Below are 18,067 nucleotides of genomic sequence, written 5' to 3'. Positions count from 1 at the left end.
GGGGGGGGGGGGGGCAAAACATTTGTAAATAATACAGCATTCCAGTCTGTCTTACGACATCATTTCAAATACCTGATAAATTTAAACTATGTCTGTAAAAAAATCTTGCTTGTAGGGCATTCAACAATCAATCAGAAGCAAATATTTGAAACTTCACATTTAATAAAAACTTGCACTTAAAGGCACATAAGCACACATACTATCAACAGACCATACGTGACTACCCCTACTATATAACTTTTAACTTTGTCAATTTAATACAGAGAATATTCAGGTTCATTTCTGAAGGCAAAGGAAAGTGAAAGTTCATGCAATCTTAACAATAAGAGTATGTTGCACTGCAAACACACATACACGCTTTTTTAGAACCAAACCCATACCTGAAATACCAAAGCTGGATCAATACATAAAGATGGCTCCTTCTGCAAGTAAGGTAAACCACAAATAGTTTCATTTACTTTACAGTTTACCATTTTTAAAGTCTTTTTCATTCTTGTTGCTGACTATATATGCATTTCAGGATGGTTAACACCTTATACTTAGGATGAGTTCTATGTCGTATCTGCAGGCAACTCATTTCTGATTTTGTCTCTCAAGTAATATCAGACTTAATATGGGTTAAGTCCGGAACTGTCTGAACAAGACCATGGAATGGTTTGGATTGGAAGTGACCTTTAAAGCTCATCTAGTCCAATCCCTCAGGGCCACCTTCCACCAGCCCAGGCTGCCCAAAGCCCCGTCCAACCTGTCCCTGAATCCTTCCAGGGAGGGGGCAGCCACAGCTGCTCTGGGCAACCTGTGCCAGGGCCTCACCACCCTCATCATAAAAAATTTTATCCTTAAGTTCAATCTACACCTACACTCTTTCAGTTTATAAACATTGCCCCTTGTCCTACTGCAACAGGCCCTATAACAGAACATCTGTTCCCACCCTTCTTATAAGCTACGCTTAAGTATTGACAGGCCACAAGAAGGTCTCTGAGGAGCCTTCTCTTCTCCAGGCCAAACAACCCCAACTATCTCACAGCTTTCCTTCAGAGGAGAGCTGTTCCAGTCCTCCGACCATTTCTGTGGCCCTCCTCGGTACTTGCTCCAACATGTCTATGTCTCTCTTGTACTGGGGACCCCAGAATAGAACGCAGTACTGCATGTGGGCCTCACAAGAGATGAGTAAGATTCATGTGCTCAGGAGTACTTGTTATTGAAAGAATGAAAAGCGTGTTTCCTTTCACTCTTTTTTATTAGTGTTAATCAACTTTGGATATGACTGATATTCAAAGATATCAGTGATCTGGCATTTGTCAGCACACAACAAGCAAATAAGTATGCATGAGTGCAACTGCAATTAAAGGAAAGGATTCCAACATACCAGCTTTACTTTATGCTTAGACAAAGATTTAGACAATAGTCTCTTGAAAGCAAGGTTTACAATGTGATTAATCAAGTTTCAGAAAAACAGGAGCTCAAGGAAATAATGGGAGCATGTGGGAAAAGGAAGCATACCGCCTTCCTTCTGTCCTGTGACTCTGCTTTCTGGAAGAAAGAAGAGCTTCTGAAGAAGGTCTGTTGCAGACAAGTGAACAGAAAGTAAAGAATGTAATGGAAAAGAATAAAGCAAAGACATGGGACATCTGGAAGCAAACATGTCTACTAAGAAAAAACAGAAAGTTTGGAAAGAAAGACCCGTGATATGCATCTGAAAAGACAATATATATGTAAAAAGGAATAAATAAAGCAATAGAAACAGGATTCAAGACACAGGATGTGAATTTTCTATCTTTCGTTTCCTTTTTTTTTTTTTTTAATAACTGTACAGGAGATATACCCTGGTTGAGGAGACAACAGTTATGCAGAAGATACAACTGCTGTAAGAAAAGGCAACTTGCCAAATTTTCAGAGAGAAATGAAGAGCATGACAGGACAAGAAATGTACTGCAGAAGAAAAGATTTTTAGGGAAAAAAAAAATCACATATAAGATGATAGGTGGAAGAAATGGGTATATTTCATTGTATGAAAGGGAGGACTGACCGGGCTAAGGGACAGAAAGCATTCAGCTGTGGCAATGGACAGAAGAAAACCACAGGAAAGAACAGAGGGATTTACAAAGGAGGGAAAGCTGCCTCCTGGCAGAGCCTGGGGGAGCCATGGAGGGGACTCAGACAAAAGCTAATGAAGCTAGCGGGTGGAAGGGGTTGGGTGCAGTAAAGAGAAATGTATACTGCTTGGAGCCTCGGCATGGGGGAGTATACGGCCTCAGATTGCCATATTACAGGGTAATCCTCTCCCTCCTTCTACCCTCAACACTGTAGGGAAATTATTGCTTCAATGCTTGATCATTCAAAACAAATGTTCCACTTTTTTTTTTCAAAACAAATGCTGTCTGGATTAAGACAATTTAAATTTACTTGAAAACATTCCAAAGCTGGAACTTGTAATGAAAACTGCTGCTTAATCATGTGGATTTCAACATCTTACATTTGTCCCTTTTTCTTTTCAATATTAGGCCTATTTTAGACAGGGCAACCCCAAAGGAGCATGTGTTCATAGGAAAAGAAAGAATTGTGTGCCTCAGAGCCAAAAGGCAGCTCCACATCAGAATGTTCCAGCAACACGATTACAGCCTCACCCATGACAAATGAAAGCCCTCACTACAAAGATCAGATTTTTGAAAAGTGGAACATCGCACCACACCCAACTTTCCTGGGAGACAAACAGAAAAGGCTTTACTGTCTTCAGGGACAGACAGTGTCGGAGTAGCTGCAACTACAGTCTTCACGTGTGTCATTCGTATGTCGTGTCCCCTTCTGGCCCGGTTCTTTTCAAAGAGTTTTAGTACAGGAAGAGGCATTGCAAATTATTTCGTGACATAACCTTTACGTTGTTAAAAGCCACATGGAAGACCATAAATTATAATGCATTATCCCTGTAATCCCAAAACTTGAAAATTTGTAATTCTGAACATTAATAGAAAGAAACAAATTTCTCAGCCAGTACCGTACTTTCCCATACACTTAGGGTAATGAGTTACTGTGAAAACACATGTTTTAGATTTCATACATAGACTTCCGAGCTAGAATAAACAGGGAAGGTCCAAGGAAAATAGACATCAAAAGATGGAATACTGAAATTGATGTACCTTCTTTGTTACTCATATAATCCAAACTAATTATTATCTATTAAAAGGCAGATAGTATTTATGAAATCCTGCTCTTGTTATAACTGTGTAGTTACCACAATGTTCAGACATGCTGAACTCATTTGCTCTTAACAGAAGTCACTGGCAAAATGAGGCCTTTAATTTGCACTTCCTTTTAAGACTGAAATGAAAGACCATCATTAATGTATTTCAGGAAGCATTGCCAACTCACAAATTATCTCAAGGCTCATGGTATTTTTCTTAAAGATGTACATTCCAGACTTACAGGATTATGCAAAAATACCAGTTTTCACTTCTTAACTATGATTTTTATGTCTTGTTATTGTGGGGAGAAAAGCCACAACACTTCAGCAATATTATATATCAAAAAGAGGAAACTATATTCAGGACTAAGATAGGAGTTTCATCACATTTTAACATATCGCTCTGCTGATGCAATGAACATCTTCCTTAGGTTAGATGTAAAATGACTGCCAAATAACCACCAACAGAAGTATTGTTTTTAAAGATCAAAAACATTTTACATTGGCCTTGGAGAGTTTGTGTTTGCTTTTGTTTTTCAGTTTATTCCATCTACTTTGGCTCACCTGAAATTCCACCCCCTCACCCCCCAAGTCTCTTTAAAAAGCAATATTCAGTTCTCATTATTTAGCAATGCTGCACTTGATTTTTTTTTTTTAATCAAGTCTTGTTAAGCAAACAGAGTGGGAGAAAGAAATACTAATCATTCCTAGCTTCACAACAAAATAAACTGAGAAGTAAAAGGAAGTGTTTTATGATTTAATAGTGAAAGTTCTAAATCGAGGTGTTGTGGGTTAACCCTGGTAGGCAGCTAGGTGTCACAGCCACTCATTCACTCCCTCAGTAGGATGTGGGAGAGAATTGGAAGGGCAAAAGTGAGAAAACCCGTGAGATGAGATAAAGCAGTTTAATAGATAAAACAAAGCTGTGCACACATGCAAAGCAAATTACAGAATTCATTTACTACTTCCCGTCAGCAGGCAGATGCTTAGCTATTTCCAGAAAAGCAGGGTTTCATCATGCATAACAGTTACTTGGGAAGACAAATGCCATAACTCTGACTGTTGTACGCTCAGTTTTGTTGCCGAGCATGACATTCTATGGTACAGAATGGTCATTTCAGGTCAGCTGTCCCGGCTGCATTCCCTCCCAGCCGCCTGTCCACCCCCAACATACTTGCTGGGGGTGAGCAAAGAAACTGTGAAAGCTTTGACTGCGTAAGCACTGTTCAGCAACAGCTAAAACATCAGTGTGTTATCAACACTGTTTTGGTCCCAAATTCAAAACATAGCACCATACAGGTCGCTCTGAGGAAAATTAACTCCATCCCAGCCATACCCAGCACATGAGTTCATGCTACAAAAATAATCCATGGGAAAACATGCGAAGACCATACCTTCATTTCAATAACTGTTTGAAGAGCCTTCGTCTTTGCTGGCTCGGGCTGAAGTTGGGTTCTTCTGTGCAATTCCTGTGGAGGGACACGATAGAAATAAGCCTGACGACTCATCTTTCCATTACTTTAATCACTCAAATTAATCTATTACAACAAAATAAAGTCTGATGACTAGAAGCATGTAACTCCCAATGCTACAGGTGCTTCCCTCTCTATAATCCCGCTAGCACCGCTGCAGTCCCTATCTTATATTACAGTCAACGCTGATGGCACATGCGCTATTTCTGAAACCCCTATCAATAATTAATGTCAATGGTGACAAAGGCAGCAAGTAATTTCTTAGGCTAAATACAATGCTGCTGTTTCTGCCTAAACATCAAAACTTAATTAATTCAGTTGTGTTACTAATTCAAACACTGTTAAGTCATTTAAAATCTTTTACTGTAGTTTCTTCTGAGTTTTACCTCTAATATCTGAATTAAGCAATTTGAAAGACATATTTAAATTTGACATTTTAAGGATAATAATTATATAGTGGGTTGACACAGCACCCTCTACAGTAGCAATTACATTTCAGTTTTCACATTTTCATACTATTTTTATGCATTTTAATCCACAGGTAAAAGAAAAAAATAGGTTGCATTAGTTAAAACATTAACAGAATTAAAGTCTACTGGTCTTTATTAAAAAACAGTATGAAGACAGCAGCACTCAGTCTCTTATAAAACACAGGAGTTGTATTTTGGTATGAGATATCTAAATAAAAACCTCACATATCTATATAGAATAATGTAGAGCTGTAATGCAACATCATCATTTAAGAATTTGGTGATGCTTATACCCCTTCCACAAATCATCCGAGCAGTTTATTACGAACCAAGACTGACACATAACAGATATAGTCCTGTTTCTAGCTCTTTAGAGTCCTTCCCTGTAAAGGACAGGAATGCCATGGTAGATATTCTTCTCTCCCTGTTCCCTCTACCCCAATGCTCCACATACACACCTGAACTCAACTTTATAACCATGAAAAATACATTTATGCCTGGTACACTGAGGAGCTAAATTCATTTACCACAAAGACATTAGCTGACTCCAGAACCTGAGCTATTGTGCTTTCCCAATTATGCTTCTCCCAGCTCATCTGCATAAATTCAGAGCAGGGGGATAACCAAAAAATGTAACACCGTGGGTCCTAATTACCTTTATTCCCATCTCTCAAAGCCCCTTGAGTGAAGCAATCAATGTATAGCAATCAATTGACAGACTAACAATCAAAAATATCATCAACTAGGGATTGTGCACATTTATTATTCTGTCCCCCCTCAGCATATCCTAGCACATTTCTAGGTCTCCCTACCTTAAAACCCACAAATTTAAAAGTCACAATTTTTTATATAACAAACTCTCAATCAGTCTCTTGTCCTGTTTAGCAACAAGCATACTGCTTATCAATGACTCTGAGAAAAAAACACTTTAAAGACTAAGTAGTAGGTGTAATTTGGGGCACATTGTTAAATTAAAATCTACTGATAATAAACATTTTTATAAAATACATTCAAAAAATTGTGTGGCCTAATATATTAAAACATATTAAAGACACAAGTTAGTTGTGTGTGCTTCATTTAACCGAACACAGATTGCTTTAACTTGAAGTGTAGTATATGACAGGACATAATATTAAGCCACCCACCCCAGAATTGTCAGGTCTCACATGCATTTTTGGTTAAAATAAAAGAAGCTGTCCCTAGGTATCAGAAAATGTTATGTATACAGAAACAGATCAGTACTTATGATCTGTAGGATTACACTTAAGTAGCCAAGTTACAGTCAAATAGCTGGTAAATGAAGACCATTTAAATCATACCAGGCTGATCTCATTTTTCAGATCCCCGTTTGTTCCTGATGTTAGCCCGCAAACGTCTGGGGGCACGGGCAGTTTTTCATTCCCTATTTGTACCATGGCTAACAATGATACCTTAGGCAATGGCTGAAGCTCTTAGGAACCCTGGCAATATAAAGAAGAAAGATTTGGATATACTCTGTCATGTCTATTCTGTTTTGACTGCTCTGCTCTTTCCATGGAATGGATGCACAAAAACCATAACAGTTAGATAAACTGTTAAATCAGATTCTGACCTGAAATAGCCTATTGATATCTTGATAAACCACAGCACTGCCTGCAAGAGTCAGATTAGGTGCAAGTGTCTAAAAGCATACCTAAATTTAAGTAGGTCTGCATGCTTTTTTATTACAGTAAATATATTGCAGATATATGCCTGCATAGTTAAACTACCTCTAACATCTGACAACAGTGAACTTCTAATTTTCCACTGGGCATTTATGAAAATCTATGTCCAAATGGTCATTTTCCTTGGGTTTTTTATCTGCAACTCTCTCCAAGTTAGAAAGAAATCCTTTGCAAATCACCTATACAGGGAGTCTCTCAATCACCACCATCTGTTTGTCTCAAATGAAACAAGTACCTTCTCTACGAAAATGTTTTTAAAAATAAGAGTATGTCATAGATTTGTCATACAGGTCTCCTACAAAAGTCATGGAAAAATAGTTGGCCAGTCATACCACTATCTGATCAGCAAAAATTACAGCTAATTCTAAGACCAGACTTTGCTCCCCAAGGCCACATAAACTGAGTTGGAATATAAACAGGATTCCACACATTACCCAGGGAGACAAACCAGAGTTTCCACCCCCTTAGCCAAAGATGAATAGACTGCCAGAGATGAGTATTCCTAGATGTCTATCATAGCATGAAGCCTTGCCTCATAATACTTTTCCTGTTTGCTTTATGAATCAATCTGATGCTGGCTGACTTAAAAGCTTTTCTTCTCTATCCCTGATGGTAAAACGAAGCAGACTTTGGGATTCTGGAGAAGATCAGAAAATTACTCCCACTTTATTATTTTGTGTGGGTTTTCTTCCAATCAGATTCAAATGTTTGGAGACTCCCACAAGGCTCAGTTCTTGAATTTATGTTGTCTTATGTATGCATTTTTTCTTTTGGGGTACCTGATTCGGGGATATACTTCTGGGGTACTGACTCAAGGATACTACCACTTTATGTGCATGATACCTTATACTGATTGTTTTAGTATCTGAGGTCATCTGGAGGAACTCAAATTTGTCTGAACAGCTAACCAAGAGATTCTGAACATTTCACAAAGTCCTTATAGCCTAAGGAAATCAGACTTTTATCCATTACATCATGTTTGGAATGATGCTACTTTGGTCTTTTTAATTTCTTTTAATAAAAAGCTCAAGGAGCCTAATAATAAACTTAAACAAACAAACAACCAAACAAAAAACAACACATCAAGGATAGGTTTTTTTACCCTGAACTGTATTGGATGGAACTCTTGGTAATTATAGCCATGATAAGGTACTTGTGCCATCATCTCTGCAACCATCAAGGTCTATACTCATAATCCCTCAGATATTTACTCTATTATGAATTTACGCTTTCATTATATCTCCTGTATGACATCCGTATCACTGCAATTGGTAGCAGCTCTGAATAACCACTTTGCACATACAAATTAATTATAATTCTGCATAACCCAGCCCCCACCTGGGATTTCATGATGATGTTTAGTTGTCAAGGTGATTAACACAGCCACACAAAATTAACAGGCAATCAGATCTTTTTCTTCACATGAAATTTACTCTCATATTCTTTGCTTTTAGACCAAAATGAGTCTTAAACCAAAGCTGGCCACTGCTTTCTCCTTCCACATGTTTCTGGAATATTAGATTAGCATCTTGTGTTGGCCTCAAAAGTAATTTCAGCACACAATTTTACCACTAATTTAAACATTAAAAAAATCCTAGAGGTGACAGTTTATAATCACATACTTCCTAAAATAATGGTGGAAGATGAGTCCTGTTCTTTAGCTCAGAAATCAATAAAAAAACCTTGCAAGATTTTATCATTATTGAGTGGATCCACACTAGATAGCATAGTCTGAACCCAATCCTAATTATAAACCAAACAATACTGCCTTTTTGTCCCAGCTTTAATAAAAGACACTCCATTACTTGGCTGCAGGAAAGCCAGGGTGCTGCAAACTCATCTTCCTTTAATTCTGTTTCTGACACATTTTATTAAGGTTCCTAAAACGTCAGCAACTATCTGTTGCTCTGATTAGATGAGATTGAGCTGAAATTCTTAAATAAAAGGCTACACCAATGCTGTTAATGCAGTTCAAGGTCTTACTTTCTATTTACATAAAACTGCCTAAAACAGAATGACACAAAGTACTAGAAAGAAAATTACTTTTTCAGAAAAATAGGCAACTTAGAGATGGTATCATGAAACTGCCAGCGAGTGCCTACATTTCAACCGGTAAGCTTCTATTGATTAAAGAACAGAAGGTAAATTGAATCATGAATCAGAAGATTTTAAAAAATTAATGCAGAATTCAAGTTGTATAAAAATAAATACATAATGGCAACAAAGGCATCGGAATCAGATAACCATTGGAAGAAGAAATACAGATGATTAAAGATGGCAACAACTATACGTAAGGCAACATAAAAACAGGCATGAGAAACCATTGTGTCAGTAAATCTAGCTTCTTGTATTCCTAGGTAAAATGTACAAATCTGTAAATCACAGCCGGCAATAGTAAAGGAGCTGCTAGTTCTCTCAAACACCTCAAAGCAGACTGCTTCCATTCTCCTGGAAAATAAAGCCTTGGTATTGCTTCTGCATGGTCAGCTTGTCTGAACGTTAAAATCTACATCAGCAATATAATAATGTTTTGATTAATTATTTCAGTAGAAGCACAGCCACTTACCTAGTGTCTAAACAGTAGTGTTTCTTCAGACAAAAACACCATTAAAAAGACTGAATTCTATTTAACCAGAATACTACAAAAATGTAACATATAGGAATTAATTTATTCTTAACATACAAGGTTATCTTCTCTTTCCTGTTTTCTAACCCTTCACAGCTGTTCCAGCCAAAATGGTCTCACAGTTATGTAGATGAAAGTATATTTAAGAAATCTTGATCAAACTCTTTTATCTTTCTGGAAACTATAAACTGACAACACCAAAAATTTCCATGTCTGGCTCCAGTGTGTAGGGAACAAAAAAAGCCCTATTATTAGGAAGGATTCAAAAAATCACTTTACCATTGGTCATATTTTAAAAACCCACTACTATAAGTGTTTGAACTCTGTGAGAACCTGTTAAAGAAATTCTGTCAAATGCCAACAAATTTTATATTTTGAAGAAATGAAAATGTGGATACAAGCATATGAAATGAAAAATTGCAGGAAACTATAAAAAGCTGATAGCTATATGAGTTTTGTAGTAAAGAAACAGTCTCTTTGTAAATTACGTGTATTTAAATTTATTAAGTTCTTACAGTTAAACAAAATACTCAGATGCATGCCTAATTATCTATTTAGTATTTTAAAATAAATAGGCAAATATGAGTTTTGATGAACACAGAAGAAATTGCATGAATTAGGCACCACCAAACAACTATAAGACAAATATCAATAGTCCATCACTAGAGACATGTCTGGTAATAATCTCCTTGGCCTCTGTATTACTCTTAAGCAATGATGCTGACACCACTCCTGGCCTACATTAGAAAACTTCAGTGTGTGAAGAAGGGTACAAAGGAGGAAGGAGGAGTTTTTACACCAGATTAAAACAACCATATTGAATCACTAGCCAAAATATTTTTTTGCAATGATCATAGTTCTACTTATTTCTGAATTCATGCACAAAAGAAGGGCTTATGATAAGTTTTACCCCTATGCCTAAAGACAGGCCGTAAGGAAAAATGATCTGAGCATTAAGAAACTCAGCTTTTCTTTGACTTGAATGTCAAAAACACCTTAAGCAACCATCATGTTGTCATACTGGAAGAGTGTCCTCTGGCAAGAGCCCACGTATAAAAAGTTTCAAGTGAAAAGGCGATTTGTGTATGGAGCTTGAAATGCATGTGGGACAATTTAGTTACTAATTGAAAGCACATAGAATGTTTCCTGAAAGGAGCTACTGAAACTCTACTTTCACCAGAATTCTTGAAAATTTATTTCTTTTCTTTGTAGAAGGAACAAAATATCTAGAGGATCATTTCTTTATTTTGCCTAGTATCATTAATCTTTTTTTTCCTCTTACCAAAATTACTTCTTCAAAGTTAAGAAAAGGGAAAAGTTACGGCTTCACAAATATCTTCAGAGAAAGAAACTTGACAATAGTTTTCTCTCTTTTCCCCATCCTAATTTTATTTTAAAAATCCAGAACAAAACCTCCAAGTGCACACAAGTAAAGAAAGCCCATACATTTGTTTTTAGGGGTAGTCAATTAGGAACAGAAAATAAAAGTTCCAATCACCACTTACACTTCTGCAATAATGCAAAAACCTTATTGTAAAAAATCCTTTTCATAATCCATAGTGTTTAAAAAATCGTTATCCAACAAATCCATGATTCTGAAGATTTCTTTCCACCCTCCAAAACTTTTGTTTACTCCTTCCTTCCTCTTTAGAAGTCTGAACACACAAAGAATTTTTATAATAAGGTTGAAAAAGCAAGAAAGATCACATCAGTTTTACAGTAAGTGTAACACAACACTAATCATGAAGTAATAATGGAACTCCACCTGTGTACTGAGTGTAACTAAGAGCAGACTTCCTAGCTCCTGCCATCATAAGCATACAGGCAAACCTTAAAAGGGTAAAGTCACAGCACAGATTACCAAATACAATCCTAAAATCCAGAACACACAACAGAGATGCTGCTGTGTGCCAGCTCCACTCTTCATCAATTTAAATAAATAAATTTTAAGGCATGTACAGTACTGTGTGATAGGATGTCACAAGCAGTGCCAACATATAGCGCTTGTAGTATTTCTATGGGTCAGTTCATGTAAGTAGAGGAAAACAGTTTTCCAGTAGTTGTTCTCATATTTAAAAAACTAACATCCTGCAAGATTCGTAGTTCTGTTCTAGAAAAGCAAAAAGACAAAGGACAATATCTATTTTAATGCTTTCCTCACCTTACAACCTATGCACACACTCAGTGATTTTTTTTAAAGTTCTATTCTGCATTTGTGCTCAAAAAAAAAAAAAAAAAAAAAAAAAAAAAAAAACCAAAACCAAACTAAAATTAAATGTTACTTCTTAAATGGAAGCAAAATAACACTGCCAAAACCAGAATCAAATTCAACTGCTCAGTGCCAGAATTACTCCATATTTCACACACTTGTTGGACAGACCTCCTAAGTTTACTGAAGAACGTGTCAGCTGGTGTTAATATACACTGAACTTGAAACATGCTGTTCACTTTTTTTTTGTAGAAATCACTTTTATAAACTTAGTATTGATACTCTGATTAAGAATTGATGTTTTATCACTGCAAAGAGCCTGAGCTAGCCAAGGAAAGTGCTGGCATTCCGTATGTGATACAAATCCCCACACTGCATGGGAATGTATTAGCATGGGACTTCTTTAATTTTGAAAATCATCGTTTTCTAGATGCGTCTACTAATATCCACACTTGTTATTAATGGATATGCTACTTAGTTTCTATCTTTCTAGCCTACCTTTTAGTGTGTTCCTTACTGTTTCTTTTCTCTTCATGTTGGTTCAGTGAAATCACTGGCTAAAATAATTTATGGATTTGATTTTCAGTTCCCCAGTTCTCCTGGAAGGGCTTTTCTAAATATGGGTGGGTTTTACTGACATGCATTTAAAATTACTGCTGGTTTAGGCTATTTAGTATTTAAACATCAGGCCTTAATCAGCAAAGCCAACAAACATCAGAGCTAATAAGACTTCAAACGTGTAAGTTCCTTGCCTCTTTGGTATAGCTTTTTTTTTTTTTTAAATGCAATGTAGTGTTATTTGTGGTGTCCCTCAGGGGTCTGTATTGGGACCAACACTCTTCAATATCTCAATCAATGATAGACAGCAGGATTGAGCACACCCTCAGCAAGTTTGTGGATGACACGAAGTCGAGTGGTGCAGTTGATAACACTTGAGGGAAGTGATTCAGAAGTCATCCAGAGGGACTTCAACAGGCTGGAGGAGTGGGCCCATGTGAACCTCATGGAGTTCAACAAGGCCAAGGGCAAGGTCCTGCACATGGGGCAGGGCAGCCCCCAGTATCAATACAGGCTGGGTGATGGATGAATGGATTGAGAGCAGCCCTGTGGAGAAGGGCTTGGGATACTGGTGAATTAAAAATTAGGTACCATTATTTTATAACTGTAATCTTTATATTATCACATTGTCATGTAACAAAATGTCAAAGCTCAAAATTAACAAAATTATCTCCCCTAGATATTCAGAGAACTTCATCCCTACATTCCCAAGTAGTTAATATATGTGCAGGTAAAAGTGTTGAATTGCTGGATCAAATTAACACATAAAAGGATTGCCAGTTGGTTTTTGTTAACAATGTATCATATAAAACATTAAAATTCTTTGAAGAGTTTTTTCCACTACATACAATTTGAGTGTGAAATAGAAGAAGAATAATAATTATTTTGAAATAAATAAATGTACATATTTGTATGGATGACAGTAGTAAAAAGGATCATTGATTAACAGAAATTTTATAGAGCTGTTAGGTTATGCAAATACATGACAGAGAGGGATATGAGAGCACTAACATAATTTTAGATAAGGTATGGTCATTTTTTCATACAATTTGGGTGTTGGGGGGTTTTATGGGATGGGTGTTTTGTTTTGGTTTTTTTAAGAACAAGTTGTAAGCAACATTGAAACAAATACAATTGTTGTGTTAAACTATGTTTAAAACCCCTTAGAAGTCTAAAGCAATCAAACTTTTTCAAAGTGTTAAATAAAAAGTTTAGGAAAAAGTATTTGAAACAGCTTTTATTTTCCATTGCCTTTGATCTTTTTCAAAACAAACAACTGGAATGCATCTCTTACATGTAAAGAAATAAGCACGCTTTTTAAGCTAAAACTACATTTTATGCTTGCTAAAAAAATTCACCACACCACCCCCCCCCAAAAAAAAAAAAAAAAATCCCATTTTTGGATCTACCAGAACCACCTATTCAATGCAGATCTACCTGTCAGTTGAGATATGCCAACCAAGTCAGTCTTTCTCAGCAGGGAAGAGGTAGGGGGTAATGTCTCTGGACGTTTGAGAATGCAGAATTAATTTCATCCTGCAATTTATATTCTCCATAAGAGCCTGAATGCATCATTACAGGAATACATTTAAATCAGAATATTGTAAGGTAGAGTTGACTGTATATGAGAATATTGGAGTGAAGCAAAACACCAGTGTCATCTACAGAAACTAGTTGTGACGCGCTGCTTGTTGCCTATGGTGTGTGCTACCATACTACAGAAAAGAACCATTCAGAAAGTCACACAGTGAACTACCTGTACAAGTAGTTACCATCCAGCTGAATATTTACCATTCTATGAAGTCTGTCAAGAGTTTGATAAACTGAAATTCATACATCAGTTCACAATATTTTTTTAAATTTTAATTTAGAAAAAAAAAAAAAAAAAAAGAAAATCCACTTAGCCCCTGCTCCAATTCTTTCTCCATTGCCTGGGAAACAAAGTGTTGCTTGGTAACTTGAATTCATCTCTTCAAGTTTCTTCTTTCAGTCTCCCTTTTTATCAGAACAAAAAAACCACCCCTTAACTGAAAACATGATCAGGAAAAAAGTTTTCTTACTGTCTAAAAGATGCTACAGGTCCTTACATGCATTAAAATTCTGAGACTTAAAAATATCTGATATTGTGTCTTTAAAACAATGCCACCTCCCCTCACAGATTTTGTTTTTTAAAAGAAAGAAAAAAAAAATGTATTCGTTTTTCTTACCTCAGGGCAATATAAGCAGCAAGACACCACCTTCTTACACAGTTTAGAGACTGCATCTTTTCTGTAACTGTATGCTGAACATGAATATCTATAGCCCGGGGCTAAGGCACAGATTACAAACTACTTTGCTGTGCATCAGTACTTAAAATAAATGCTGAATGCATCGGTATCACAACTATCTAAATGCTTAGTTTTTTCTAAAGATGTAAATCAAAGGAATCTCCACTGAAATTACTGGTATTATCTGTTTCGATTAAAATCAGGCCCTAAAGGAGAATTCTCAGAACTTTAGGAATCCTTGTGATGATGTAAACAGGCTAAGACTGGAAAACAGACAAATGGAAAATAACTACATGATAATATACAATTCCAAATTCTGTACAGAACACATTACCAAATGTATTAAAAAAAACCCCACCATGTTACAAGCAGAAGTGGTAGCAATGACAAAACAGGAGTTATCTAATGCTTTCCATTTTTAGGCACTAAACTTACCACAGTGTAATTTGGGGTTTATTTTGTTTTGGTAATTTTTGGAGCCAGATTCGCACAAAGGCTGAAGAAAACAGGTTTAGTCTCAGCAAATAAAAGTGCTTTAATATACTGAGAAAAAAATTACATGCTATATAATACCCGATTTCTACGTCTATATTTTCAAACTCAAAATCTTGAAATTACTGCAATTTTAAACATTTTATGTCATCTTTGTTTCAAAATAATGGCAGAGTCAGCTTCAGGCTTCTCAAAGCAACACTTGCTTCAGGAGATTTTAAGGGAGAAGAAAGGAATTGCAAGATAACAACAGGCAATGGCAGAGGTTTAATGCTCTCTTCTGCTCTTACCCAGGCCACCCTTCTTGTACAGAAGGTTTCATTTTCTCTTATGTGGAGCACAGGACAATGAAATGCTCACATTCAACTTGGAGGTACTGCAAGGATTCACACCCTAGAAGCAGCATCTTTCTCTTCCTTAACATTTGTCTTGAGAAGTACCATTCACCTTCCTCCTCCTCTCAAGCTTTGGGGAGCAAAACGGAGCTGAACAAGCAAAGGAAATACTTCTTTTAGAGTTTCAAAGTGGGGGCTGAGGCAGAAATCATTGTCACAGGAAGGGAGCCACTCAACATTGTGAGCCCTTCCCCATGCAGCTGGGGAGACTGAAAGGTGGCTTAGAGTAGATGATTCATGGTTTCTCAGCACAGGCAAGGGCAGGTAGATCACCATCAAGGCAACTGTCTGCTCTGCCCACTACTTGAACAAGCCAGAGTGAATAGACTGAATGAGGTCCCAACACTGATGCATCGAAGTGCATCCATTACCTTTTTTTCCTTTATGCCTTAGTAACATTTTCATTTTTAACAATCTTTATCTGCTTTCACATACTATAGCTCAGGAACACACATCAAAAGACACTGACTCCCCTAGACCAGTTTGAGCCACCTACTATTGCTTGTACATTGCAATCAGAGCTTAACTTATCCAGTTTAAGGCAAATACGGTATGTATAGACAAGATGTCATCAACCCTTTTGGGCTCTGCCTCAGGCACTTCCTAAAAAGTCCTGAATATCTTCTGCAGTACATAAACTGAAATTTTGAATGGAGTTTTGCAGTTTAATTAAACCCTTGTGTCCACTAAAACTATACCTCTTCTTACAACCACTTTAAAAAAAATATATCTTTTGGAAGCACAATTTGCAAAAGCTAGTATATTTTATTACTCTTGCTGCTGTGATGTTTTAAGCCTAAACATCCAGCTTCTTAATATGCAAAGTATTTGGCAACAAAGCAAAGAACTGTAACAACGTAGTTTACTAATGTGCAATTAGCTTTAACAGATTCACACCAGAAATAAATTGACTAGGCTTTTCAAGCACAGTATAGTCTTAAACAGAGTAAAACATAAATGATTCTGCTGTGAAAGGTCATATCATAAAGATGTCAAAATGACTGCAAGAACAGCACCACCATTTAAGTACAAAGAATTTTAAATAAAAATATTATTACAACACAGTGACATACTGCTTTGTTGAATAACTTTTTAAAAATGGTGTCCATGAAAATCAGAACAGTATAATAAACTTAGCTGTTGACCCTTCTTATATTGTAAATGCAAACTAATGGAAAAGTACCAATTACACATACACACCAGTAAAGTCCTGCCTATGCTTTCTGCAGCAATTGTAATTGAGCCCCCTACACCAACTTCTGCCATTTGGTGGCCCTGTACAGAGAAGGATGGCATACACAAAGATATTCTCACATCAAACAGCAAGCTATAAATGTATAACTGCAAACAAGATAACAGTCACTTTTGATCCAAAGCTCAGGTTTAATTTCCTCCCAAGTTATGTTGCAGCAACTGTTTCCACTAAAAGCTTCATAACCTAATTAAAAAAAAAAAATAAAAAATCAACAAACATACGAAAAAAAGCCAAAACAAAATGAAACCCAAACAACAAAAAAACAAAAAACCCTACAATTTATAAACAGTTGAAAAAACATTAAGAAATTAAGATGGTGGCTTGTCAAATACAACAAACTTTCAGAAAGCTAAAAGATCTACTACCTGTATCTGTTAAATACTCCTTCTTATAGATTTTGTCTGCTTATCCGTTGACTGCATACATTCATGAAATCTCTGTCTCACAGATGAACTGAAGAATGTATATAAAAAGAAGATGGGTTATAGCCATTAAAAGTCTCAACTTAGACTTTTTGACTTTGGAGTTCCAGTCCAGATCATTAAGATCTATCTATGAATCCAGACAAAAGTGCCTTCTGAATATCAAGTCACCATGTAACATTGACTAGATTCAGCTACGACATGATTTAATAATCTGAAATTAGTTTCCACACAGTTTACTACACAACCAATAGTACATACCTTCCCCCTTGCAAGATTTGCACATATTGTTCGGCAGCATTAACAGTCATCTACATGGACCTTCAGACACCTCTGTGAGTTTCACACAATCTTAAGTATAGATAGTATAATATAACAGTTAAGTATAGATAGTATAGCATACCAGTTCTTATTCCTCAAAATAAGCATTTTTAATCAACAAATGTGGTAAACTTTCCACTATATGCAGGAAACCAGAACAATTTATTCAGTCCACAGCCTCTTCCTTTCTGCTTACTGGACAGTTACGGCAGCCTGCACACTGCTACATTTTCCTGAAAAACTTGCAGCCCATCACTAATCATATGACCAAATACACATCCATATCATGAGTAAAAATACTGACTTTTCCCATACATAAGCAGGTACATCCTGTCACTAAGTCATGCCAACAGCATTTTGACCATCCGTTAGATCTACTCCTTATTTTAAGGTGTACATGTAGGTCGGTACGCACATTCAGTTTCATGTGGAGCTACATCATCTGCCCAGTGTCATGACTGCACATCCCTGCAAGTCCTGCTCGGAAATTGTTTCTTTATCAGACAGTGAAAGACAACTTACAGATAGTGCATTAGGGACATCTTACATGCCAGCAGTAACCAGGACCCACAGTTTTTAGAATCCACAGTGCTGCCTCCTTCTGCGATCAGGAAAGCACACACAGGGCTTCTCTTCAGCTTAACAGCCCCTGAGCAGCATACTGGATCCACGCTGCTGCCCCCCGCAGCCAGGGAA

The 18,067-nt window shown here is 36.7% G+C and overlaps 1 protein-coding gene across 12 annotated transcripts in view; it reads right to left on the bottom strand.

Moving 5' to 3' along the window:
- ERC2 (ELKS/RAB6-interacting/CAST family member 2) overlaps window positions 1–18,067 on the bottom strand; it is a 532,940-nt gene that overhangs the window by 401,945 nt on the left and 112,928 nt on the right. For all 12 annotated transcript variants that reach the window (XR_003399297.1, XR_003399299.1, XR_003399301.1 and 9 more), the window contains one exon: window positions 4,576–4,650. Coding sequence is in view for 1 of the 12 variants with exons in the window: in XM_026857422.1 (XP_026713223.1) it covers window positions 4,576–4,650 (75 nt within the window). In the remaining 11 variants the exon portion in view is untranslated. The remainder of the gene's footprint in view (window positions 1–4,575; window positions 4,651–18,067) is intronic.

Source organism: Athene cunicularia, assembly GCF_003259725.1.
Source record: "Athene cunicularia isolate RWA chromosome 12 unlocalized genomic scaffold, athCun1 chr12_part1, whole genome shotgun sequence".
Classification (NCBI taxonomy): Eukaryota; Metazoa; Chordata; class Aves; order Strigiformes; family Strigidae; genus Athene; species Athene cunicularia.
The sequence above is the reverse complement of the archived record's forward strand: the minus strand, read 5'-3'. Positions and strand labels throughout refer to the sequence as shown.